Genomic DNA, 27,203 nt, shown 5'->3' on the forward strand with positions numbered 1-27,203 from the left:
TCTCCACCCAGCCCGTGTTTGTGCTTGGGATTGCCCTGACCCATGTGCAAGACCTTGCGCTTGGCCTTGTGAGGTTTGCTCAGGCCCGCCTGTCAAGGTCCCTCTGGCTGTTAGCACTTCCCTCTAGAGTATCAACCACACCACACAGCTTGGTGGTGTTGGTGGACTTGCTGAGGGTGTACTCGATCCCACTATGTCACCAACAGATATGTTAAACAGCACCAGTCCCAATGCTGATCCCTGAGGAGCGCCACTCATCATCTGTCTTCACTTGGGTGTTGAACCGTTATCTGCACCTCTTTGAGTGTGACCATCCAGCCAGTTCCTTATCCACTGAGTCATCCATCTGTCAAATCCATGTGTCTCCAATTTAGAGACAAGGGTGTCATGTGGGAGAGTATGAGAAGTGTCACATGCTTTGCACAATCCAGGTAGATGACATCAGTTGCTCTTCCCTTATCCACCAATGCTGTAACCCCGTTGTAGAAGGCCACCAAATTTGTCAGGCACAGTTTGCTCTCAGTGAAGCAGTGTTGGCTGTTCACCAATCACCTCCTTGTTTTCCATGTGCCTTAGTATAGATTCCAGAAGGATCTGTTCCATGATCTTGTCAGACACCAAAGTGAGACGGACTGGCCTATAGTTCCCTGCGTCTTCCTTTTCCCCCTTTTTAAAAATGGAGGTGATGTTTCCCTTTTCCAGTCCATGGGAACTTTACCAGATGGCCACAACTTCTCAAATATGATGAAAAGTGGCTTAGCCACTTCATCCACCAGTTCCCTCAGGACCCACAGATGCATCTCATCAGGTCCCATGGAATTGTACACCTTGAAGTTCCTTAGATGGTCTCAAACCTGATCTTCTCCTACAGCGGGCAGTTCTTCATTCTCCCAGTCCCTGCCTTTGCCTTCTGTGGCTTGGTTGGTGTGGTTGGAGCACTCCCTGGTGAAGACTGAAGCAAAAAAAGTCGTGAGTACCTCATCCTTTTCCACATCCCAGGTAACCAGGTCACCCTTTTTCCACTGGAGAGGGCTTACGTTTTTCCCAGTCTTCTTTTTATCACCGATGTACCTGTGGAAGCTTTTCTTGTTACCCTTGATGTACCTGGACAGATTTAATTCAACGAGGTCTTTAGCTTTCCTAACCCAAATATGGCCCTTTCCTCATTTGTACATCTACTTCTTTCTTGGAAAGGCTGATAAATGTGGGACGTAAAAAGGAGATGGCCACAAAGCAAAACTCCGTGAGAGGATAGTGTTCCAGAGTGTAGGATTCCACGGTCAGAAAGCAGCCCCAGTTCTCAGGTTGGAGATGCTGCTGGCCCATTTCTACGCGCTTCTACCTGAAGTCTTTTTTCAATGCATACATGACAGACACTCCTGTATTTAAGGCATGTTAAGAGTTATTTTATTTGGCTGTTATTTCGGTAGATTAAGCAAACCAGTCTTGCAAACATTTCCTTACAAGAGAAGGCTTTTGCGACTCCTTTGGTACCTTCTGTACCTTTCCCATTTTGAATTCATTATTTTTAATCAGTGAGGGTAATCATATATAAGTGATGTGTTTCAAATCAGCATTTAGTATTTTTAGTGTTTCATGAGTTGTATTGCTGTTTTTTCCTTTCCTTGACTGGAAATACTACTGTCATATCCTTCAATTGCATTTCCGTTGTTTTCATGCCCATAGCCTGTTGGCTCATAATCTTTTTACAGTTGCTTAATAAATGTCCATCTTTTCTCCTCTCCTGTTGTTTCCAGCTGATAAGCTCTTAATAGCATAAGTTCTTGGTTTTAAGCACTAAGCATACAACCATTTTAGCCATGATTGATTTTTGGTATTTCTGTTCTTCTCATATAATACCCTGTCCTCTACTGCCAGTCCCTAACTGTTGGTCATTACGTGCATTCCTACTTCTTTATCACTGTTGTTTATGGAAATAGAAAATAGGGTCAACTATAACATCCTTCTCCACCAATAAATTCATTCAGGTCCAAAAGCTCCTTTTCAGTTGAACACTTTAGGAAGGGGCTACACTGTTGGGCTAAGTTTCATTTCTTCCAACATCCTCAGTTTCCATGTGGCTCAGTGTGATGCTGTTCTTGACACTCAGACAAATTGCCTGTCATGTTCTTTCTTGTCTAGAGTGTTGATTATCTTATCAAAGGAAGTTTATCATGTCAGCAAAGTAATTCCCTTCTTATGTGTTAGCTGTTTTTCTTGACTTCTGTGTTTATTTAGCCTTTTCAAATTAGGTTTGTATTATAAAATTCTGTTGATACTAGCTTGTTGGATGTGTTGGCAGGATCTTCTTTCTTGGTTAGGTTAACATCTGCTAATTTTTAGTCAGTTGGTATCCTCCTTGTTTAATAAGTGTTAGTGTAGAGGTTTTTTTGGTTGTTGGTTTGTGGGGTTTTTGTTTTGTTTTAAAGAAAAGCAAACAAAGCTTGCGTTGCTAAGTTTGTGATTTCATTTGTCAGGTATTTAAAGATTCTGAAATAACAATCATCTGGTCCTTCTGATTTGAGTATGTTGAGATCTTTTTGTTTTTATTTCTATCCACACAGTAATATCCATTTTTCCATGTTTGTTTGGTGGTTCCAGCTGATAGGTAGGACTATATCTAAGGAAGAAAGACTTTTCATCCTAAATTTGCACCATGTAGAAGTATTTTTTTCCAAATACACATTTTGCTATGTTTTACAATTAGGTCTCAGTCAAAGAATATAATTATTGTTAATAGATAATGGCAAGGGTCATCCATGATACTGCTTAAACCCTGTGTGTGTGTGTGTGTGTAAAAGTGCTCTAATGACAAAATTGCAGCATTTGGGTGTACTTGGATTTCAGCCGTCTCTTGGCATCTCTCACTGAGCTATCCAAGATCTTTAAGACTCAGCTGGGCTCACATCAATTTGGGGAAGTTTTACTTCAAAATATCTTTTGTGTTTAATCTTAAAACTGAAGTGAACTTCTAATATTATTCCTATAACAATAAATGGTATCAAATTCTCTCAATTGTTAAATTTCTTCTGTGGATTGCAAGGTGAATTTTTAAATACTTTTAAAAACTTTCCCTAGTCTTCTTTCATGCCATGGGTGGTTAAAGGTTGCTTCTTTGGAATACTATGAATAAGCTGTTGTAAGAGCAGTAAAACATGCAACCTGCACCCACCTTCCCCATGCTGTAACTAGCTTGGAGGTTTGTGTTTGTCCTGCCAGCTGCAGCAAGACTTTCCTAGATCTGCTGGCTGCTTTGAGTATTTTCTCTCTCTACACCAATTACCCTGTCTCTTTGTCTCTGTATAGATCTCCTCCCTTTAATACTGGAATCATCAGTATGTTTCAGCAGTAGCTGAGTTTCCTGATCTGACAAAACAAGGATGTAAATTTATGTGGTCAATAAACGCAAACCAGGATCTGAACAGCAGAAGTTAGTATTCCTGTTCTGAGGTGTAGGTCTTGCACAAGAGCCACATGCAGCTGAGTCACGTAAGGGCAAGCTACCATGCTGATTTGCTGTCTTTGAAAACAGGCTGCATGTAAACTGCATATGAGGTGTGGGCAGACTCTGAACAATGCTTTGGCAACCTCTGGTGTATATTTCAATGCAGTTGAAAGGCTAATGTGCTTGGAAGAAGCTGCAGGTAGAGTAGCCTCACCCACCTGGTTTCAGGCATCTAGTTACACAGAGCTGCCTTCGTGGTCAGCACAGAGAATTCCAGGGCAAAACCGAGCTGATGCCTGTAGGTGTCATTATAGACATCTGTGCTTCCATTCGGTTGTGGCCTGCATTTCTCTCCAGGCGGTGAGAGGGTAGCCCAGAGTGACTGGTTTGCACAGTGCATGTTTTTATGCAGTCGGGTAAACACCTCCCCCAAAGCTTTAAATTCTTGACTTTTCAGTATGTTTTTAATGTACTATAAGAGTGACTTAGCAGTTTTAGTTTAACTGTTCTCACTAGTTTGAATGAAGGTGTTTGCATTTCTGTATAGCCTCCAGTGTTACAGAGCATTTCACTTGCATGTTTGCAGAGCCTGGGAGAGAAAATCTTGGTCTGATAATTAGAATTTGAAGGTACTATGGTAAAAATGGCAATAATGGAAATTTTAAGAGTAATTTTAACACTTTTTATTTTTGCAAGCTAACCGGAGTACCAGTATGTGATAACATAATGGGGATGCAATAAATCAAAAGCACTGCAGACTGAATTTAATTGGAAATGTGAAATGTGAATAGCTGTATTTGCTAGCAGTTAGTGTTTAAAATGAGTGCTTAGTTGTTTGGAAAACAATGATGTTACATTAATATGTTTAAATAATACTGTTCTGTTTCCTGCTTTTTGCAGAAAGGACAGTAACAATTTTCTGTTAGTTAGTAAGTTTGTAGGGTTTTATATAAATAAATATTGGTGCTGTAAGTAGGGTTGTTTCGACTTGTACAGCAAGTCTTCAGTTAGAAAATTATACAGCAATTCAAAAAAGTAGTGAGTTCCTGTTACTGTTTAATCACTTCTTCCTGCAATAAAAACTGGCTTAGCATGATAATAATTAATACAAACTCTGAAATAACAATTTGAAACTGCTAGAGGAATACTTATGTAATGGTTGAATCAAAACTTTGGGAAATGGAAGCTCCTTTTAGACCTAAAATGAAAACCTTAATACAAAGAGGAATTGGAATGGGGTTTTATTTGTTTTGGGGTTTGGTTTTTGTTGCAATTAGAGCAATAGTAGTTAGGATGGATCAGATGACATGTTAATGTAATCTGCTTTAGTGGAACAAAAGATTTTCTTAGCATGCAGATTCTTGGGAAAAAAAATAATTGTACTAAAATCTGTCTGGCAGTAGCAATACCAGTCTCCTCTCTACAATTGGTGGGTTTTCTGTTTGGGTGTTTTTGTTTGGTTTTTTTCTTCCATCAGGTTCAATGAAATGTTAACCACAGTCAAATTTTTGGGGGCTTGCTTGCTTTGTTGTATTCCTTCACTGTTGCATTTACATACATCACTAGTTACTTGAATGGTTTCCGGTTTGGGTTTAAAAATAATTTGAAACCTTAAATAATTTGGACCTTTAGTCTTTTTGTATATGTAGAGTTTATTTCAGGCTTTCAGCTTCATTAGCAGATTCTTTTAATAGATAATTTCTAGCTGTCACAATTAATACTAGTATTGCAGTGGTATGGCGAAAAATTTTAACTGTGAAAATCTTTCTGAACGAATTATAAGCAGTTCTTCTGAAGATGTTTTAACTTATAAATAAGATGTTACCAATATTTATTAGGCATCATGCAACTTGCATACAGCTGCTTTTTTTTTTTTTTTCTTTCTCCCTGAAACGCCTCTGAAAAAGCTCATAATTTGTAACAGGAAATGTAATGGAGTTATGGGAAATGTACAAAGGGTAGGAATTATGACTACAATACAATTTAAGAAAGATTCTGAGAAGGACTGGATTAAATATGCTTAACTTTACATGTTAATTTTCCTATTGATTCTGTGTATTCCAAATAACACCAATCCCAGGTGATAAAAACTAACTTCTGTGTCAGATCTTAACACAGAAAATAACTTGCAGTATATCACCATTTTGTTTCTTTGTGTTATGAACCTATATGTGAACTATAGGCCTAGACCAAGACCTCATTGAGATGCAGTATAAACACGGGGGAGAAAAGGGAAGGTAGTTCATGTCATAGGGGAAACAAGACAACACATGGCTGTGGAGAGAAAGACAGGAGTACCCAGGAAATCATGGAGCTGTTATTGATCAGTGTGCGGTACTTCAGGATATGCAGTTCTATTACGAATACGTGATTTTATCAAATTTGCAATGTCTTGTACTTCTAAAGACTCAAGTTGCTCTCTGATGGTTGCTTGATGACTGATTTTTCAGTTGTACTGGGAACAAGAGTACCAGTCCTGTAACTGGTGAAATTTTAAGCAAGTTCTTGACTTTCCAGTGAGTATGAAGAGCCAGACATATATTGCATTTAATATTTGGACATTTTTTCTTTCTTCTATTTTAACAGTTAATCTCATATGTAGATCAGCAGGAATTTGGAAATAATTATTGGAAATAATCAGTGCCAATAACTGCTTGGCTATAGAGACTTCTCCCAGGCTGTAGGATTTTAGATATAGTTAATTGCATGTATTCAAGAAAAGTATAGAATTATTTTGTTGAACTACGATGGCAGCCCAACAAATTTATGGATTTGTACTTAAATGCAAGTCTTTATTAATTCCCTTTCCCAAATCTTGTGTGTCCTGCCACTAGCAAGAATTTAATGTCATGCTTTTTACCATGGAATAGCTCTGTGTAGTTTGTTTATCTATTACTTTCATTATTTATGTTATACTATAGGTGTACCCCATACACATATTACTTCTATTGCTTTGGTATCTGGGATCCTAGATAAAGACCAAGATAGTATTCTGTTTATTTTTTGCGTGCTGTAGACAAAACGTCATGCACCAAAGACTTTATTATATAACAAAAGACAGCACACAAATACAAGCAGATCTGGGACTATAAAGAAACAATGGAGGAAACATAGATCAGTATGCTAAATCACAGTTACAGCTTGCCAATGGCCCAATTACTGCCCAAATGCTATTTTATGATAGAAATCTCAAGGAGTGCTTTGCATGGAAATAGAATGAGGTTTTATGGATATTTGCTGGCAGTTCTTTCTGAATACAAGAGCAATGTAGGAAAATCCGTAAGGCTGGTGAGTTTTCAAACAGGCGAGACGGTGTTAAAGACTAATTTCATTAGTTTAATCCCATAATATCTTAACATTTTGTTAACAAATGGGAGAGTTGCATGAGTTTTCACAGCACCATCCTGCCTTACCTTATCATATGAATATAAGAATCTGAAAAGAGATCTGAATCTAGCAGGGTATATTCTGGTTACGAATTTTATGATATGCATAGGGAGAAAGGAGATGGGGCTTATGGGAAAGATCAAAAGGTCACTTACAGTTTATCTATAAAATTGGTAAAATGACTGGAAGGAACTTTAGTGGGGCAAGTTTACATGGTACAGATGCAGTTTACTTACCATCAGTCTCTAGGTAGTATCCACAGATCTTTTAGTCATTTCTACCCTGTTCTTAAAGCCTTCAGTAACAGTTATCTGAATCCCACGCTGCAGATAAAGGCTGTTATTCCTTATCCTGCCACTACTAGAGAGGGTGTTAATGTGGGGGTTTTGGTTTTGGTGTGGTAGCGGGGGTTTTTTGAGTGGTTGAAGTTCTAGTTTTTTGGGTTTTCTTCTCTTTTTGTTGGTTTGTTGTTTTTTTTGTTTTGTTTTGGTTGTTTTTTTATGAATAAACTTTTCTTATTGAAAGAATCTGTTTGGTTTTCTTTAATTCTGGTATCTAGGAAGGACAGGTGATGTGTGGTGCTATAACAGACAGGCCTGTGCTGTCAATAGAGGAATGGTTTATTCCTTTCAGCTAGTGCTTCAAAATAGAGTTCAACAATATTTTTAGGGGACCAGGCCAATGCAGGTAGAATTTGGATTTTTATGGGCTGTGGCTGTAAAGTTCTCTTTTATTCTGTTTCTGGGTTTGTTTTTTCTCCTCTCTGTTCCTTTCTTGATTTTTGGTTTTGCTGTAAGGAAATGTACATGAAGGAACGTACATTTGTAGGAACTGAGGAGTTTTAAGTAACATACTGTAGGAAAGGCTGCTGTCAAACATTTATGTTAATTTATAAGATCTACTGAGTTTAAAAATGGGTTCCAAATCTCAGGGAGGATGTAAAGCTGAAAGACAGTGTTTTCATGTTGGAAGCGGGGGCATGCTTAATAATGGAGGAACAACCTTAGTACCATTTGAATGACACAATAACAAAGGAATTGTGATAAGACTAAGAGATGTGTTTATTAGCTGTGTGGGTTCAGTCTTCTCTTGTGTTTTGATGTTAATATTTTAGTGGTGAAGTTAACCCATCAAGATCTATCATTCTGTATTTTCTCTTACATCTCTTACTGCGTGTGTGTAATAGGTATACTAAATCCTACTGGTATGCAGTATGGCTGTCCTTCAGAGTTTTAACTCCTAAGGATGCTCAAGTGACATGGAGGAACGGGACACTTGATTTTATCTAAGGTCATACTACGAATCTGTGGTACATCTCCTGGTTCTGTGCTGACATCCTTATCCTTTCTGTTTTCTGTGCTGCACCTAAGGTTAAGATTGGCAAAATAAGCAGAGGTGCAAAGCATTTTTCAGTGTCTTAATTTAAAATACCAAATTCAGTAAGCTTTTAAGTATCAGATTAACACTTTTTCTGATGTTTCTCCTACCAAAACAGTTTTAGTACTGTCATTGTGCAGTGGAACGTGTACTGATAGCACTGCATCCATTTAGAAAGTATTGTTCAGTAGCTAGGAATAAAAGTAGAAAGCACTGAAACTAATTTTTTTTTCTCCTGTGTTTTTCAGATGGTGGTAAAAACTTTCATGGATATGGACCAGGACTCAGAGGATGAGAAGCAACAGTATCTCCCATTAGCCTTGCACCTTGCATCTGAATTCTTCCTCAGGAATCCCAATAAAGATGTGCGCCTCCTTGTAGCATGTTGCTTGGCTGATATCTTTCGTATCTATGCTCCTGAAGCTCCATATACTTCCCATGACAAACTTAAGGTAAAAATGCTTTATAAAATAAAGGCTTTCTTTCTACCTCATTCTCTTACTGAGGAAAAAAAGCCACCACCACTCCAAAAAGATAAACAAACCCAAAACCAAACAAAAAAAAGCCAACTGAAAAAAAATTTTTACTCACATTTAGACTGATATTCAGTTTTATTAAAGAGATGTTGCTTTTAGTCCTGTGAGTCAGTATAGTACTTTGAAAGGCCAGAGATGTGTAAAGGAAGTCGATAATTAGTATGTCTTGTTAGTGATAGGTTTGTGTCAGGGCCTAAAAAAGACAGAGTAATGTTCTCATATCATGAGTTTGTAAGTGTGGGTAGATGTCACTACTAAAGGGTTGTATTTTTATTCTCTGCTGAATCAAGCTTGTAAACATTTTATTGTTTTTTGACAGGACATATTCTTGTTTATTACAAGACAATTAAAAGGCTTGGAGGACACGAAGAGCCCTCAATTTAACAGATACTTTTACTTGTTAGAGGTAACACAGTAATTGTAAATTTCAGTATATGATATTTGCTTGTAAGCCTAAGAAATGTAATCAGTCTTTTTCCAGATGAGCCAGTATGTTTGGGAAACTTCTTTTATTCTGTAAATCACACCAAACTCATTAAAGTTCAATTAATTGATTCTTTTAGTAGTTATAATTCTGTTTGCATTTAATAAGTTCATGCAGCCTATAGTTGAGGACATGTTAAAATGATTGGTATTTATTAACATTAAACCTCTTTATCTTACAATTCTGTACGTTGATATTTGTATCATGCACACTTAAGGTTATATTACCTCATCAAGAGAGCATTTCAAATGCTGATTAAAATGCAAATCTGCTTATATTGATGATGGGAGAAGCATATAAGATACTTGTTTAAACACATTAGAAAAGCCTACTCTTGACAAGAAGTGTGGGGGTTTTATCAGTGTGCATTTAGGAAAAGTATCTTGTTTGTAAACCTTTTATTGATGTTTAAAACTGCATTGTTTCATAGCATGAAGAAAAAAATCTAGAAACATGGAGTTACGATAACAACAGTTTCTGTCAATCTGTTTTGATATACAAGAAATTAGATTATTCTATATTTAGTTTTTTTTCTGGTTGTATATTGCAAAACCCCTTTGTAATAAGATTTCTTTATATGCACAGCAAATATCCATCTCCTTCCCCAAAGGATTTACTGTCCTTTATATAATATTTTTCCTTAACTAAAAAAAAAAAAGTAACTAATGTGATTATTTTTATGTGACTTAATATGAAGTTGTAATATCCTGAATATCCTATTTTTGTTTTAGAATTTAGCTTGGGTTAAATCTTACAACATCTGCTTTGAGTTGGAAGATTGCAATGAAATTTTTATTCAGCTTTTTAGGACTCTTTTTTCAGTTATCAAGTAAGTTGAATTGCTTCAATTATATTAAAATGTCAAAATATCATCAGTTTCGGGGGTAGGCTGAATCCTTGCATAATCTACAAATACAGATGTCTGAACAGAACAAGTCTTTATTCCTCCAAACAAGGAGATACAGGGAAAGAAAAATCAGTGCAAATTTCTTAAAATATGGAGGGGTGTGTGTCTAAAAGCAGATGTGTTTTAAAATTTCTTGTCCACGTTACAATGACATACTTCATTTTTGACTCATTTACCTACATTTGCATTTCCATGGTTGTTACTTTCTTCTTTTTTGATTTGTTTAACTTCTTAAAGCAAAGCTAGCGTGTTCTAGGTTTGTGAAGCTTTCTATAAGAAAGGAAAGGCACAAAATAGTTTGCGAATGTGGAGAGTGTATGGGAGGGCAAGCTGGACAGCTTCAGACATTGTTTCTTAACAGTACTGTTAGTATTCATCAGGTCTGAAAATTAGTATTGATAATATTCTTTATCATCTTAGTAATAGCCACAACCAGAAGGTACAAATGCATATGCTGGATTTGATGAGTTCTATCATCATGGAAGGCGATGGAGTAACTCAGGAGCTGCTGGACTCGATTTTGATTAACCTCATTCCTGCACACAAGGTCTGCAAAATAAAATATTATAGTAGTATACCATTATAACAGTTTTTACTGCCTTTTGCTTGTTGTTTATCTCTCCACACACTTCAGCAGTCACGACTGCTTTTTTTTTCTCCCCAGCCTTGTAACAGTGGATTGAAAATTTCTTTTGGGAATCAATTTGGTGATGTTCATTAGCTGTGTCTAGATTATTTAGTATCAAGAGATTCTGCCTCCTTGCTACCTCAGGAACTCTGTACTGAAACAAAAATAAAGTATTTTCAAGCAAATGTAATAGGAAAACATTATATCTTAAAGGTTGTGGGTTGTTGATTGGTTTGGATTTTGGGTTGTTTGCATTTTTTTCGTTGAAAAGATGTTGGGGTTTTATTGGGTGGGGTTGTTTTGGGGTGGTGGTGGTGATTTGTTTGAAAAAAAAAAGGGGGGGGGGGCACGATGACACAGGGGTCACGGGGAAGACTTCCACAAGACTTCTGTGGTGACTTGCTGCTTGCCTCAGCTTGCCAGTAACTCCCTAGTTGTTTCCCCCTGCAGTGTCTTTCACCCTTAAACTTTTATTTTAATAAAACCAAATTATTACCTGAAGTGTAGTGCTTCCCCCCCCTGGCCTTTTTATTTAGTTGCTTTTAGTGCTCATATTCTTTTATGGGTTCCATAAGCTTTCTGCTCTTTGCAGAGTTCGGCATCCCTTTCGCTCACTTATAAGTGACACGCCCCCCCATCCTGGAGCAGTCTTATGTGAGCCCTGCCTAGCAGATAGGTGCAGTCATGCAGGTGTTGTCTCAGCCTCATCTATGCAGCTACTTCGACAGGTTTTTCAGTCTCCCCCTTTACAGTCAGCTTCGTGAAGTGCCATTGATGCTGTCTGTCCAGTTTCATTGTGTGACTTACTGTCTGGTCACTGGGTCTGCAGTTGAGCTTTTGAACTACCTTTACCGTAATGGCTAAATAAACTGGAAGGCACAACAAAGGCAACTCCCTTAGCTGTGAAATCAGGGGAAGTGAGAGGTAGGCTGGTGTTGGCCTGCATTGACCAAGAAAATTCCTTTGCTAAAACACTTGTGCTTCTTACTGAAAATTGCATGAGCCTACAGTAAATGAACTGTGCTTTGATTACCAAGTATGTGTTTCTGTTTGTTCATTTATTAGTTTAAAATAATGACAAAATTAAGGCAGCTCCATCCATGACTACATAATTAAAGTTAAATTAGCACATAAGAGCAGAGATGATTACTTTGGTTACCTAGAGAGGGGGAATTCATGGAAATGTATAGCACAGGAATGACTAAGCCTTGGCCATTGTCATTTAGCTGTGAGATCTCAGCAATGGGTACATAAAAGTATCTATCATCTGAGGTTAGTTTGCATTCCTTCTGTTGTGACCATGAGATGGGAATATCATTCTGTCAACTCATTTTTATTGACAGCAACGAGATGATGTCTTTTATTAAAACTGCTAACAGGAAGGGAGGGCTCTTATTCAGAACAATGGGAAAAGTAGTTTTGAAAACACGCTGTTCTTTGTAAGTTGTTTCTAATCAGTTATAGGCAGTAGAGATCAGGAGTGGAATAGAGGGGTGGAGATGTGTGTCAGGTGCTGGGTGATGCTGTTAACAATGGTGAGCGTTGCTCTGAGGATGCAAAGACCTGGTGTAAACCTTGTACAATGGAACAGTGTGTTGTGACTATTTGGTGTAGGCAAAGTAAAAATGGACATGATCCTTTAGCATTAACATTGTTAGCTTAATCATTTAATTTTGCCTAGTGAAGGAAATGCTCAAGCAAGGCTCTGATAGAGGGAGGTAAACTTGGTGTAAATATTGGGTTGTACTGTATATTTATAATCTCTATAGAGGACTGGTGGCCAGTCCTTATGGGTCTTGGCCATCATGACTGAGCAAATAATATGCTGCGGTCACTGCTCAGTGTCAGACTTCGGTCAGTGTTTTGGTCTGCATTAACCTGTTTGTTTCCTATAACAACAGAACTTCAACTACTGTTTTACCATGGTAGTTTTGAAAAACCCCAAAAAACAAGAACCCACAGAAAGTTCTTTTGTCTGCTCTGCCTAGCAGAGTTTGACTGTGGTAATTATGTTCTCCTTTCATGAACAGATCTCCTAGGAAATTCTGTGATTATATTAATTGTTTCTCCTTATGTGTATAAATCAGAAAGCACAGTTTATTTTCTTGTAGAGAACATGTAATGACAATGCTTGTTTGTCTGTGCAAAGCAATTGAATACTAGTCATTCTCTGCTGTGAAATAATAAAAGTATCGGTGTGGCTAGACGGTTGCACTTTCGTCTTTGTAAAGGAGCTGAAATATATGGTTTGGATAATGTATTATATTCCTTTCTGGGTTTTGGTGGGGTTTTTTGTTTGAATTATTTTTATTTGTTAGTTTTGTTTTTTAACCTCTTACATTTGTAAGACAATATTGCAGTAAAAAAGAGCAAAACATACGAGTACCTGGATTTGACATGGAGTCTACCACAGCATCTAAATTATATTCATTTGTACATCCATTTTTAGTAAAGTGGCTTTACTGTAAGTTGTTCTCTCTGTGTGTGCTGATGTGGCTCTCCTATAGTGAATCCAGGTTTTCAGTAGCAGTGTGGCATTTCATGTTTTGCTCAGACCACATAGGGCATCAAACTAGTTCTTTTTGTTGACTTTAAAGCCAGTGATATTTAGTAAATATTTTTCTTCACAATCTATCAAGGTTATTCCTTAAAAACATATATTTCATGTATTTAAAATCAGTATTTTCTTATGCATCCTCTACAGTATAACCAATCCAGATCTTCAAGGCTTCTTTTGTCTCTTAAGAGATTGATTAATTGTTTATTGATTAATAGTTGGGGGGTTTTATCATGATATATGTCTTTTCTAGTTTGTTTTGGTGTTTGGTTCTTCAGTGGTTTTGGGGTTCTGGTTTGATTGTGGGTTTTGGGTTGGGTTTTTTTTGTGGATGTATGTGGTGTCGGTTTGGTTTTTGTGTGCTGTATATTTATTTTTTTTAGCGCTGGTGAGCCTGTGTAGGGGAAAAAAACCAACACAATGTCATTGAGAGAAATCTTTGAAACTGTGTTGAAGATCCAAATAAAATATATTTTCTGTATGAGGTTGGCAGTCCTCTAGTTTAATACAGGCATACCGGCCAACAAGTTTGGAGAGAAGCTGTGCTGGTTTGATTTTGAGAAGAGTTTATACGTACCAGTCTGTCTTCTATAATGAGACATCAGTTTAGTGCTGTAGTGACTGAGGAGGTACTTGTTTGAGCCCTTGGCCGTTTGTTTCGCTTCACTACCAGTTGATGAACTATCTTTTGGTTTGTCATCTCATTAGCTAAAAGAGCATGAGGGAGTCATTCTCAATGTAGACTTGCCAAATACTGTCTTTCCAAGGATCAGTCATCCTTAGGCTTTAACTGTGTTTTGTCTGCAGTCATTTGTAATTTTCAGGGCAATCAGCTAAAAGACCTGCCTTTTGGGTTTTTTGTGTGTGGCTTTTTCTTCCCCCCCCCCCCCGCTGCATTAATCCCTAGATGAGATGAGATACTGCATATTGGATTTTGTGCAGATTTGGACAGTCACATTTTTCAGATGTGCAGTTACATTCTTATCTTGCTCAAGGATAATAAAAACGATGTTCAGATTTGTTACGTTGCAATCAAATGTTCATTTGAAAAGTTTGCATCTGACTGTCCAAGTGTAAGTGCTTTCGGTAGGCTATCACAGACCAGACAGTACAGTCCATGGAGAAGTCCGTGCACAGTTTTACCGTTTAGAAAAAGCTGACATTTGCTACAAGGTATACCTTCAATGAGTATGTGAAGGGGAAACAAAACCATATTTAAATAGTAAGTTGGTTTAGTTCATTTTTCAGTGGCAAAATTTGGTGCACGTTAATTATCAAAGTGTGGAGGTGTGATGATGTTTCTTCAAGTTTTTTAATGTGATTGCATGGGAAAACTTTATAGATATGAATACAATGCTAAAGGTAACAATCGGAGTGATAAAGTCTTAGAAGAAGTGATGGTTTTGGGTTCAATTTCTCTTAAGTGTATGGAAAAAAGTTTTAGGATTTTTCTGGGTCTGTAGTTGTGGAATTAACATAACTGAACTTAGCTTTGAAAACAAATAAGTTCATGGTAAAACATATCTTTCTAAATTCATGGTCTTTTAAGGTTGGGAGAGCAAATTAATCTGAAATAGTTTGTATTTTTAAAATTTTATTATTATATCTTCTTTATTTCAGAACCTTAATAAACAAGCATTTGATCTTGCAAAAGTCCTGTTGAAAAGGACCGTCCAGACCATTGAACCATGTATTGCCAATGTATGTAAATTAATTAATCCATGTTACCTACAAGTAACAAGTATTCTTTGCACATTTTGTAATGCAGCTACAAGAATAACATTTTCCAAATAGGATATTAGCTTGGTGTTGAAGAAGTATGCAAGGTGTTTCAAATAAGTGAAGAGGAAATGAATTTTTACCCATCTCACTCTAAAGCTAAGCCGAAATCTAGGCTGTTAAAATAGGTGACTGCCAAAAAAATCCTGTTGCAACAAAAGGAATTGTTAGTGTTTCGTATGTCCAGCAATGAGACAGCCTCATTTCATACCAAGCTTTAGGATGAAGCATTTCAAAAACCCAGCTTTTTACTAGATTTTTTTCATCCTAAACTTGTTCTAGTCATAAAGACTAAAAGGAATGAGTTTTTTGTAAGGCTTCCTTCTACTAGAATTCCCTTTGTTGAATGTCAGTGTTGTATGTTCTACCTATTAAAATAGCTACTACAGTCTTGTGGAGGCTGTAGTCTGGTCCATTCTGTTGCCTTTCGTTGGTGCTGAAGCCAATAGAATTCTTGAAAGTCAGAGTAGTTTAAAAAGGGAATTAGGCAAATTCATAAAAGATTAATCAGTGAATAAAAGCTCAAGAATCTCACTAACAGGTGCTGCTTTCCAATTCCTCTGTTATTCAAAGTTTTTGCAACTAGTTATAGCTGGAAACAGGATAGTCCATAGAGTGACCTTTGAGTTGGTGTAGTAGTATTCTTCCTACTTTCTTATTCAAGTGTGTAATAGCTTTGTAGCATTTGCACTGCTCAAATAATACCAATATTAACCCACAGTATCTAATAGGAAGTATATCAAGCTTATTAAAATTTAACAAATCCAAAAGAAATCATTCCTATTTTGGGCTACTGTGTTTTGGTTTATGTTAGTTTGCTAGCAGCCTTGATACATTATTGTCAAATACCACAAGACAAGTCATCTGACATTCTTTAAAATTAATTAAAAGTAGAGAAGCTTCCTTTTCAACATTTGATGGCCTTCAGTTTGGATTGTTTTTAAATTATAAGAAAATTTAAAATGAGATACTAAATTTCTCCCCTCGATTTCTACTGGATGAATATACATTTTAAATTAACAATCGTTTTATTAATTTTTCTGGTGAGATGGTTATTGATATTTTAAATTGTGAAATCACTATGAATTAAGCAATCCTGATGGAAGCAATAGAACTGAACTATGAAGAATGTTTGTTTGTAATTTGTTTGAGACAAAACTAAGGGTGAAATGCTTTGATGTAGTGAAAAAATGTTCATTGAGTACCTTCCACTAGAATTAGAATATTAATGATGCTAAATTAAAACACTTTTTAAAAATAGTGTTTGCATTAATGAAGGAAAATCTGCTAAATTATAGTGTTTGTATTCTAGTTTTTTAACCAGGTTCTGGTACTGGGAAAGTCTTCAGTAAGTGACTTATCAGAACACGTATTTGACTTGATACAAGAGCTTTTTGCCATAGATCCTCATTTACTGCTGTCTGTCATGCCACAGCTTGAATTCAAGCTGAAGGTAGGTTACAATGTAGCTTTGGACAAGTAATAAAATTTGTGTGGCTATTAAGAGTGTAGAGGTGTAGAATTTTAAATAAGTGTTCTACTGGAGGGATAAAATTTTCATATTTAACACTTTATTTTAAAGAGAAGTGTAGTATTGAAGGACACTGGAAAGTTGTATACAATTGTGTGCTTTCTGTGCTTGCAAACATATTTGCACACGATATATAGTAATTATAATGATAAATTCATATGATCTAATGCAAAAGTTATATGTACTTAGTCTTTGGATTTCACTTGAAATGTATAAAGTAATTAGGCTGTGTTGACTTCTCAAGAAATGCAAGTGAGTCAGCTTTAGTATTGATTTGCAGAATTTTCTGAAATAATGTTTTAATAATAGAGGGATATTTTTTTAATATTTTCTCAGATTTATCATAATCAGCTAACAAGTCAGCTGACTTCTTTTGACTCCTTGGAAATAGCTAACTTATTCTGATTTGGGGTTTTGGGTTCTTATTAATTAAAAAGCCCTTTGTCTTCCATAAGATTGGAAGTAGACAAAATAAATAATTTTATGCCTGTGCATGTATATGTAGGGTGTGGTGGCAACTAACAAAAATAACCAAGATGTAGGTACTTGGTGAAATTTCTTATATCTTTTATTAGTGCACATGTATTTATAACACCTTAATTGGTGTCTTTTCCACACACATGAAATAGTCTGATGAGTATGTTTTAAAAAAGAAATAAGATCATTCATTTTTTAATTTGTTAAGGATGTATGTTATTCAAACTACTGTGCGTGAGGTTTTTATTCCTGGAAGAGAAGACGTTTTCAAAGCACAGCCATCTCTTCAATAGCTGTAATATGTTAAGTTAATAGGTATTTTTATATTTTTACTCATATTCATCTACTACTCTAATTAGGGAGACTGAGGATATCAGAAATTATTTCAAACTCACTTTTTATTATAACTTATAAAAGCAGAAGGAAAAGGAAGCCAGAAATTATTATTAAGATGTTACAGATAATGATTTACAGTTCCTTTCTCATGTTTTGATTTTTAGAGCAATGATGGAGAAGAACGTTTGGCTGTTGTTCGACTTCTGGCTAAACTCTTTGGCTCCAAAGATTCTGATCTGGCCACACAGAATCGTCCTCTTTGGCAGTGCTTTCTTGGGCGGTAAGAGAAATGGGGATAGAATTCCAAATGTCTATTCTTTTTGTTCTGAATTTACTCATAGTATTACATTTTTCGTTGTGTTTTTAGAGGATGTAGCTGTATTTGAACAAGTTCTTTTGTTAAATCTTCGAAGTGGGGAATTGCATACGGTTAGTTTTTAGAATGAAGAAGCCTGAAGGACTGCTGCTATATTTGTGTCAGCTATGGGAATATAGGTTAGATAGACAACACACTACATAGCAGAAATTACACAAGAGAGATGCTAGCGTTGTCTGAAATTTCATATTATTCAGCTATATCTGCAACTATATCTGTTTTATTTGGCATTTACCTCTTTGAGTGAAGAGATATTTCCTTTTGAGCAAATACAGGAATAGGACTTTTTTAATAAATGAATGTTTTAAGATGGCACATGTTATATGGTGATTTATGTTTTTATATTTTTTTTTATATATACACATATGCATGCACATGGTTGACAGAGTATGGAGAATTATGTTCAAAAGTCAATGGACAAAATCCACTTGGTCAACTTTTCCACCCATATATAGCGTATTTATCCTTTAATTTTAGTCCTAACTTAATTTCACAGGAAATAACATAAAAATTTGTGTAAGGTACATTATGGAGATAAATTCAAAGCGTTTCTATTGTATTATTTTCCATATAAAAGTATTCTAATATTTAATGGAACATACTATCAACACATGTTACTACATAGAGAATAATCTTGATTTGCAAGGCTAATTAAAAAATAACATTCATCATCTTCTGTCCCTCTAGGTTCAATGATATCCATGTCCCTGTGAGATTAGAGAGTGTGAAATTCGCCAGTCATTGTTTAATGAACCATCCAGACTTAGCAAAAGACCTCACTGGTGAGATGCTCATACAGGGGTTTAGAATAATTTAAGAAATGAGCAGGGAAGAATGTAATTATTTCTGTACATAGCAGTGTAGTTCTAAAATGTATCAAGTCCAGTGCACAATGCTGGGTGGAAGAGCTAACTACTGGGTAATAGCTTTCTGCTGAAGACAAGGACTAGTTATTAGAGAGGAGTGTATGGCATTGTGTGGGCTTTGTCAGAGTGAGTCTTTAAGAAGCTACCCATCGCAGAATGAGCTTTAAAATGATTTCAGATTCTAATGAAACTTTTGGCAAGTAAAAGCAAATATTGGTGCAACATCTTGATTTATTTTTAAAAACAGCGTGTTCTGCAATACTCTCTTCCATTGAGTTTAGAAAATGCTATTGTGCTGATCTAAATGATGAAGTTTCTTCCTTCACTTCAGCATTAAAATAAACTATGAGTACAATTTCAGGCTTAACTGAAAATACTGTTCTTTTTTGATGCATGCAAGCTAACCTACAGCAATTGTCAGTATTTTTCATTTATTATTTAACTTCTTAGTTCTTTGGGAATGAGAGACTCTGCTCTTCTTATTTCTTCTCACTGTCCCACCCACCCCTTATTTTCAGCTTATAAACAAACCCGCCCCTTATAATCAGCTTTATTTCACTTGATTACTTGTTACAAATGAGATTATTGTAAAAGCTATTCACTTTTATATTCTTCTAATATTTACAGTTATATAATTGTTTTATATTTAACATAGAAAATGCTGGAACAGATGTTTCCTGTAGGCAGTTATATGTAGATATATATGTTATAGATTATATGGCTGTGATATGTGATTGACATTCAGTTGTTTTAACTTTAATAAATTGTAATACATCATATCTACATAAAAACCCCAAGCTTTTCCCATTTCTGATTGTAACAGAGTATTTGAAGGTTAGATCCCATGACCCAGAAGAAGCCATTCGACATGATGTTATTGTTACAATTATTACTGCGGGCAAGAGAGACCTTTCTTTAGTCAATGACCAGCTGCTTGGCTTTGTGAGGGAAAGAACGCTAGACAAACGGGTAAGTTTTAATTTTATTTTCAGGAATAGCTGCTTCTAAGATAATTTGGTAAAAGTAAAATGAAAAAAACAAAGCCACAGAATCTTAGAGTTGACTATTTAACTAGAATGCTGTGAGGAAAAAGTAATTTTCTTACCAGAACATCTTAATGTAGCTTCCATATTATAGAGGCACCAATCAAGCAACGTCAAGCAAATAAGGTCATTGACTTGTGAGGAACACATTCATATTGTAAGAACATAAGAATTTAGGCCAAAGGTCTCTATAGCCTAATGGTATAATTTTTATAGTGGTCAGGTTTGGCTTCCATTAATGTGTGATTTAAGGGTTTCTTAAATCTGCTTGATTGTGTTCATCATAGCTTTCAATGGAACTTTATTTCCTTAATTTATCAAGTTCTTTCTTGAACTTATTTGTACTTTATAAGCATCCATGGCATCTGCATCAGTAAATTCAAGTTTAATGCATATGTGGAAAAAGTAACTTCACTTGTTTGTTTTAAACTTCGCTGAAAATTTCACTGGATATCTCATAGTTCTTGCTTTATAATAAATATTCTTTGACCCACTTACAATTAGTAAGTATGTATCCTGTGTCTTGTCACTCCTTTGGTTTCTGAGCTAAAGAATCACCTGATTAACTTCCACATAAATTGATTATTGCATGCTTATAATCATTCTTGTCTGGTTATTCTGTATCCTATTAGAACCAAGGTGGCCAGACTCAGCCATGGTGTTCAAGGTGTGCACCATGTTGTGTACATACTTTATGATAATTTTTTTATTATTCTTTAACATTCTCTCTTTTACACTATTTCTGAGCACTGAGCTGACATTTTCAGAAAACATCTGTGTTGACTTCAGTATCTTTCCTGAATAATTGTATATGCTGTGCTGCCTACTGCTATACATGCAGAGTTAATGCAGGTGGAAAAACCCGGCCTTAGTCTGAATTTCTTTCATTTCATATTGTAACAACTCAGTAGCATGACATTTTTCTGTAGTTCTTCATTGTAATGTTAGATCTGACTACCTCAGTAAATTTTATACACACTGTTCAGTTAATTTTCTAATATTTTTTCATATTGTTTTCTTCTGCCTCCATCAGTAAGTTCCCTTTGTTCCCTTCATTGTGAAAAAGTCATTTATTTGCACCCATTGTCCCCTCTCTCTTAGTTAATAATTAATTCACAACAGGATTTTTATTTTAAGGTCCTCTGGTATGAGACTGTTGGAAACTTTTTGGATCCTAATGCATTTTATTGATATACTTACAGATCTGCTAAAACTTATTTTTTTTTAGACAAGACTTCCCATTATGTAAAGTGTAATGACTCATTCCCATAACTTCATTTTTCAGCAGTGTCTGCTCTTTGTTGTTGTTACTGTTTTGTTTCAACCTGTTTGCCCATTGAAAATCAGATGTTCTGGTGAGTGGCACTCTGTTCCTCTTGGGATCCTTTGGTTTCTTTCACATTTGCTGTGTTCAGTCTGTTAATTGACAGATTGCAGTCACAGAATAGTTAGTATTTGGTGTACCATTTCTAAATTCCTGTAGAAGTCATGGATGGGATACCACCTGGTCTTGATGATTTTTTTCTGCTCATTTAATTTATTTTGTTTTAAAATGTCTTCTAATGACATTTTAAGAAACCAGACCTCTCTCCTGGAATAAATCTTATCATTCGGCCATACAAAAGTGTTGGGAGGGCTTCCTGCTTCTGGAGGCTTTGCTGAAGATGTTTAATTAGTATGCTTTTAATAATTCGGTTCTGAAACTTTTGCCGTGCTTCAGCAAGGTTTTACCTTCAACTTGCCAGAGCTTATACTCTTTCCTGTTTATGCTCTATCGGATGTGGCTCCATGCTCTTTGGAGGGTGATGTTTTCATAGCAGACTTCACTGTGCTGTGTAGCCGTGTTGATTTTGTTGTTGTTCCTTTTTGAATAGGGGGCATCCTCTCTATAAACTATGTCATCTAGCTAGTTACTTTAATTATTTTAAAATATTTTTTTTTCTTTTTTATGTTCCCCTTTTAAAATAAGAATGTTACTGTCGTGGATTTTGAGAAAAGGGTGTCATCTTTGCACAGAAAGAAATACTGATTTTCAGTATGTTCACTATTATAAAGAAGCTCTTCAATTAGTTGTACCTGCAGCTTGACCTTGCACATTTCTCAGGAATGATTAAGACCACCTTCCTTCTTTTTCAGCCATTCAACAAACATATCCAAAAAGTCATTGATGAGATCTAAAAACTTCTAGTGCAACCACCAGTTTGCACTGGGACTTCCACCTGATCAGAATGGGATGATTGTTACTGTCTTCTGCATGGTGCCTGTTCTCCTTTAGCATGTTGCTGTCAGTAAGAGGCAGTCAGTTGTACAGTTGTAATACTTATTTCTAGGGAGCTAGGGATTTTCAGTTCATACAGCCTTAAACCCAGTGTGGTGTTTCTTAATGTTCCTAATGTGTTTGACTCAGTGATTTCACACCAGTCTTAGGTTTGATGATTGCATTTCAAGGTTAGGTGCCTTTTCAGGCACTCATCAGTGAAGAATAACTTCACCTCTAGATGATATTGTTCTTATAAAAATCTCTGGAGAGAGCTTTAATGAAAATACATCGTCAGGAGAAGTGGAGATAGAGGTTTGACTAGAAATGATGACAACAACAACTTAGCATTTGAAGTAGACCTTAACAATATAGCGTGTCTTTGTAAATAGAATTAATGTTATAAACTGAATATCAAGGACATGTAAACTTGCAGTTTGGTTTGGTGGTTTTTTGTTTGGTTTTTTTTTAACGTTTTTTCTCCCATTTGGGAGAGTTGCATTCATGTGCCCATGTAATTCATGTAATTGCCTTTTATGTTTTCTGTGTAGGATTTTTCAGTTCCAGACATAGTGCATTATACCTATTTTAATAGAGTTCTTTAAAGCAAAAGAATAATTATCTTCTGCTGACTGTATTTACCCCTTGTAGCCAGGTTTCTGTTGGATAAATCTACTGCAAACTCTAAAATGATCGTTCATCCATTTGACTACATCTAATTCTTTTCAAGTCTGTCATCATCTATCAAATGAATATACATATTATTACAAAAAGGATACTTGTCCAACAGGAACAGGATGAAGTAAAATGCGGATTGTTTAAACACACTGATCTGTCTTTTCAGTTCTGTCTTGTTTCTTTAACAATGTGAAAATTTAAATAATGCTGTTACGCCATTTATGTGATACGTTTTTTCTCCTGACCATATTCTAATTCATACAGTATTAGTAAAGATGGCCTGATGACTTTTCTAGGATAAAATTTCTTGGTTAAAAGACAGTACTACTTGTTTAAAAAAACATCCTTAGCTAACTCTAACTGTATAGGCATTTGTACAATGATTACAGCTATTAAAAAACAAAAAAAAACCAACCCCAAACAAACCTCACCACCACCTGTTGTTTTCAAATCCATTTTTACTGGTCCAGTTGAAAAAGTAAGTCTGGGAAAAAACGCTCCCCAAAAACTGGAATCCAGTCTTTGGTAAGAGTTGTGGTGAGGAATTTTTCATTGGAGCACTGTCTCTAGAGTCTTTCCAGTGTCTTCACTTCTCAGAATAATTAGTTTCAGGAGACATTTAAAAAAAATCTAAAAGATTTATTTATTTATTTATTTAAAGCGTCTAAAAATGGTTCAGGTACTTTTCCTTTATATTGGAGTAACCTTAAGAATCTGAAAAGTTAGAGGAGAGCTTTGACAGCTGACTTCTGCTCCTATTTCTCCCAGCAGCTTTTGTGGTCTAGAGACTTAGTCCCTTCGTGAGAACAGACTTTGAAGTCAAAAACTATAGAATGAGGAGCCATAGGAACAGAGTCCCATGTTCTGTTTCTCTTTATGCATTTTTCTGCAGCTGTTAGTTTTAACACCTCCTCTGTGTGTAGTAAAAACCATTGTGGCTTTTTCCATGTGAAGGAGAAAAATTTTAAGATGTTCATATTCTTAGCTCTATGGAATAGGTTAGCTATTCCAACAGGTAAGGGATTGTCTTGAACTTTCACTAACAGTTGTTTTTTTTTTTTAAACTCAGCCCAGTAATCTTCACTGAAGAAGTTTAATTATAAAGCTAGCTAACCAAGGAAGCCAAGACCATCTAAATTCTTTTGTTAATTAAATCAGGATAGTACCTCTGTTAGCTGTGCTTATTGATCTGCTCCCTTTGAAACTGATCATTACATTCCCCTTTATTTTCATTTGCCTTCATCTTTTACCTGACTGTATGCTCTTTGAGGTTTAATTCTCAGTAGCACCTTACTCTCTCTTTTTTTTTTTTTTTTAAAATCTTGGGGTTTGGGTTTTTTTCCTACCTGTATCGCCTGTTCAGTGACTTGCCTTCATAGAGTATCAAAGCCTTCTGTAAGGGATTCTGTCCAGTGCCCCCCATCTTCTGCCTGAAACTGCCTTTCTGCATGCTCTGACCTCTATACTCTACAGCAGTTTCAGTGATCGGAAATCTATTGGCAGTCCAAACCTCCTTTCATTGTAACCCATTGTTAAGTACTCTGCTTCCATTTTAGGCTTAAATTTTCTACAATCATTTGTGGCAATCATTCTCTGTTGTCTTCTGACAATAGTTTTGCCATCCTTCCTGTCTCATGTAGGAGATCTGATGAAGCTATCACTTGCATTGGAGGTGTATATCTGAACACAGAAAAATACTAATACATTTTCTAAAAATGTTTCTTTTTCAGACCTCTTTTCTTTAAATTGTGTCAACAAATTCCTGTAGAGACGTTAAACAATAACATCTGTTTATATGAACATTTTTTCTTTTGTGAAAACATTATATACTGTCAAAGTCATTACTATCTTGACCTGTTACTTGTGGGTTTTAATATTTAAGAATATGTAACAAAATATAATATCTTTTTTTTAATCTTCTTGATATAAATTACTCAAACAGCTAGTGGTGTCTGAGGCTGTTGTGCTGACGTAAGCCATACTATCTTTTAGATTTTTCTTCAGTTTCAAGAAAAGGAAGTCACTCAATAAAATTAAGAGATTAAATGTGCAATATCTCAGTGTTATTAAAATAAGTCCTTAGTTTAACAAGATTGAAGAAGTTATGTGCCTTGTGAATAATAGTATCTACATTTATGCTCTATAGGGTGAAATTATTTGAGCGGTTTTAGTGCTTGGAATTCAAGGCCAAAATTGGCATATAGTGTGTTCTTGAAGAAATTATTTCAGTTTGAATTTCATGCATTTCTTTTAAATGGTGAGGGAATACAAGTTTCTTCTGAGGCTGTCTGTGTAAATCATTCAGAGGGAGACACTGTTCTCTCTAAATTATTCCTTGGCCTGTTCTGGTATGATTCCTCCCACAAGTCAGTGTAGGAGAGTTTATGGATCTTGTCTTAAAGTGTTTAAATGGCACGTCCAGTTTACATGAGGGGATACAGTAGTGACCACAGAAAGCAAGGATTAGAAACCGAGAACTCCCCCATCTGTGGATGTTGTAGTCTGGCTTTTTTCTGAATCCCTGGAGTCTTACAGCAATTACTTCGAGGATTTAGCATAAAGGGCCTCTTCCACTGTCCTGGAAAGTGGCCCAGGTTCAAGCCCTAGCAGGTTTAGCTAGGCCTAAGCTCCAGCTCTCCCATTGCTAGACAAGGTTGCTATAAGATAGTGTAATGCTGTGGGGAGAAAGAAGGCTGCCACTGCTAGTTGGTGTCTGTCTCCAAGTAGGTAAGTCTTCCAAATCCTGGCTCAAGAAGGCGCTTATTCAGGCGTAAGTGTTAAGCTGTACTTGACTTTTCTTCTTATACTGACTAGCTCCCATATTTTCTTAGCTCAGCACAGAGACACAAACAATACTTAATCTGCATAGTACAGGGGAAAAAACCCTTACAAATTCCATTTAAAGGATCTGAACAGCATTTCTCAGCTTTCAAAGTGTCTAAATATAGGCGGTTGGAATGTGGCTATTTCTTTCACTTGTTTTTCTACTTCTTTACTGTATTTTGTGTATATTTGATATTTATTTACCAAAACCACTTCCCCACCTCCTTTTCCTTTCTTCCTCCTCAAGTGGCGAGTAAGAAAAGAAGCTATGATGGGTCTTGCCCAGCTATACAAGAAGTATTGTCTTCATGCCGAGGCTGGAAAAGATGCTGCAGAGAAAGTGAGCTGGATAAAGGATAAACTTTTGCACATATATTATCAAAATAGCATTGATGACAAGTGAGTCAACCTAAGCCTTCCTAATTTTAGTTGTATAGCGATAAGAGATAATCTGAAAATACATGCTTATCTTGAGAAAGCTGTTATATGACATACTGTATTTGTGGGTTTAAGTATGATATATTTAATTAATAATCATTAAGACATGTAATAAGATATTCAAGATGGTTACGTTATGTGTTCACATATTTATTCTGTTTGATGGAACTAATCTGTGGTGATAGTAGATTGTCAGTAACTGAGTACTGCATAGAAAGAAATTGTCAAATTTTGCATTTACCCATTTCTTGTTTGCCTTTACTACTTTCCAGAGACTGGCATGTTAAAATCCATTGTATATGAGCAACGTGCATGTACTGCACCACAGTATATGCACAGACATCTCTTTTTGGTATGCTGTGTAGAAATGGACCGTTTAGGTAGAACAAAAGTTGGAGAGATATCAGGGGTGCTTCCACTGTTGTCTGTCTTTCCTGTTTTGTCACTCAACCCCTGTAATTTTTGAAATAGCATGTGGCTTAGAGAAAAGTATTTTGGCCAAGCTTCTGGAAGATAGTTTTCAACTCTCACTATTAATTCTTTGTTTTCCTCAAGTCTCCTTGATCTTTTAAGACAGAGTCTATTCAATCCTTTAAACACACAAGCATAGTTCACAATTAGCCAGCTCTGGTCTGTTTTCATTCCATGGTGAGGGAGGAGGATAAAAAGGAACAGTGAATAGTTGACTGAGCCTTGGAGTATTTTCTATTGTGTGCATGGGATAACATTAGTTCTATCAAATAGGTAGTAGTGCGGTATCACACAGTATTCAGGCATGAAGTGGAATAGAACAAACTTTCTCAACACATCTCACTCAGTCACTTGATGTTTTTGATGTTACTTGACTATTGATGTGCATGTCTACTCAAGGCTGAGAGCTTCTAGTCATAAGAACTGCTGGTCACCTGCATACTCTGGGCTGCTTTTTTTTTTACAACAAATGCATAGGGAATGAAATAAAATAACCAAACCTTAAACACTGCCCTGTTACCCACTGTTAAGCTAGCCAGTGACTTTTCTCACAGGAGAAATACGTGTCCCAGAGGTATTCCCTATTTGTAACTGCTGTGGACCAGGGAAGGCATGATACAGTCTCGCCATTTGTATTGACAGCTTTTCTAGAACCTGTATCTGTAGTAGAGACATGGGCTAGAGCAATGTTCGTCAATTAGTAAGACAGATGTGATGCCTCCAGTCTCCTAGTATGTTAAACAGAGATGGAGTCACCTGAGATCTGAAGATCCTGTTCCCCAAGCAATATAGTTTTTGGAGTCACCA

General features: G+C 36.1%; 1 protein-coding gene across 1 annotated transcript in view; it reads left to right on the top strand.

Annotated features, from left to right (window-relative positions):
- PDS5A (PDS5 cohesin associated factor A) overlaps positions 1–27,203 on the top strand; it is an 85,900-nt gene that overhangs the window by 26,559 nt on the left and 32,138 nt on the right. Inside the window, exons 3-12 of the mRNA XM_080408143.1 lie at positions 8,458–8,661; positions 9,065–9,151; positions 9,961–10,058; positions 10,557–10,683; positions 14,942–15,022; positions 16,413–16,553; positions 17,609–17,724; positions 18,508–18,602; positions 19,510–19,655; positions 25,735–25,886. Of these exons, the coding sequence (XP_080264269.1) occupies positions 8,458–8,661; positions 9,065–9,151; positions 9,961–10,058; positions 10,557–10,683; positions 14,942–15,022; positions 16,413–16,553; positions 17,609–17,724; positions 18,508–18,602; positions 19,510–19,655; positions 25,735–25,886 (1,247 nt within the window). The remainder of the gene's footprint in view (positions 1–8,457; positions 8,662–9,064; positions 9,152–9,960; positions 10,059–10,556; positions 10,684–14,941; positions 15,023–16,412; positions 16,554–17,608; positions 17,725–18,507; positions 18,603–19,509; positions 19,656–25,734; positions 25,887–27,203) is intronic.

Source organism: Falco punctatus (assembly GCF_963210335.1).
Source record: "Falco punctatus genome assembly, chromosome: 1".
NCBI classification, from domain to species: Eukaryota; Metazoa; Chordata; class Aves; order Falconiformes; family Falconidae; genus Falco; species Falco punctatus.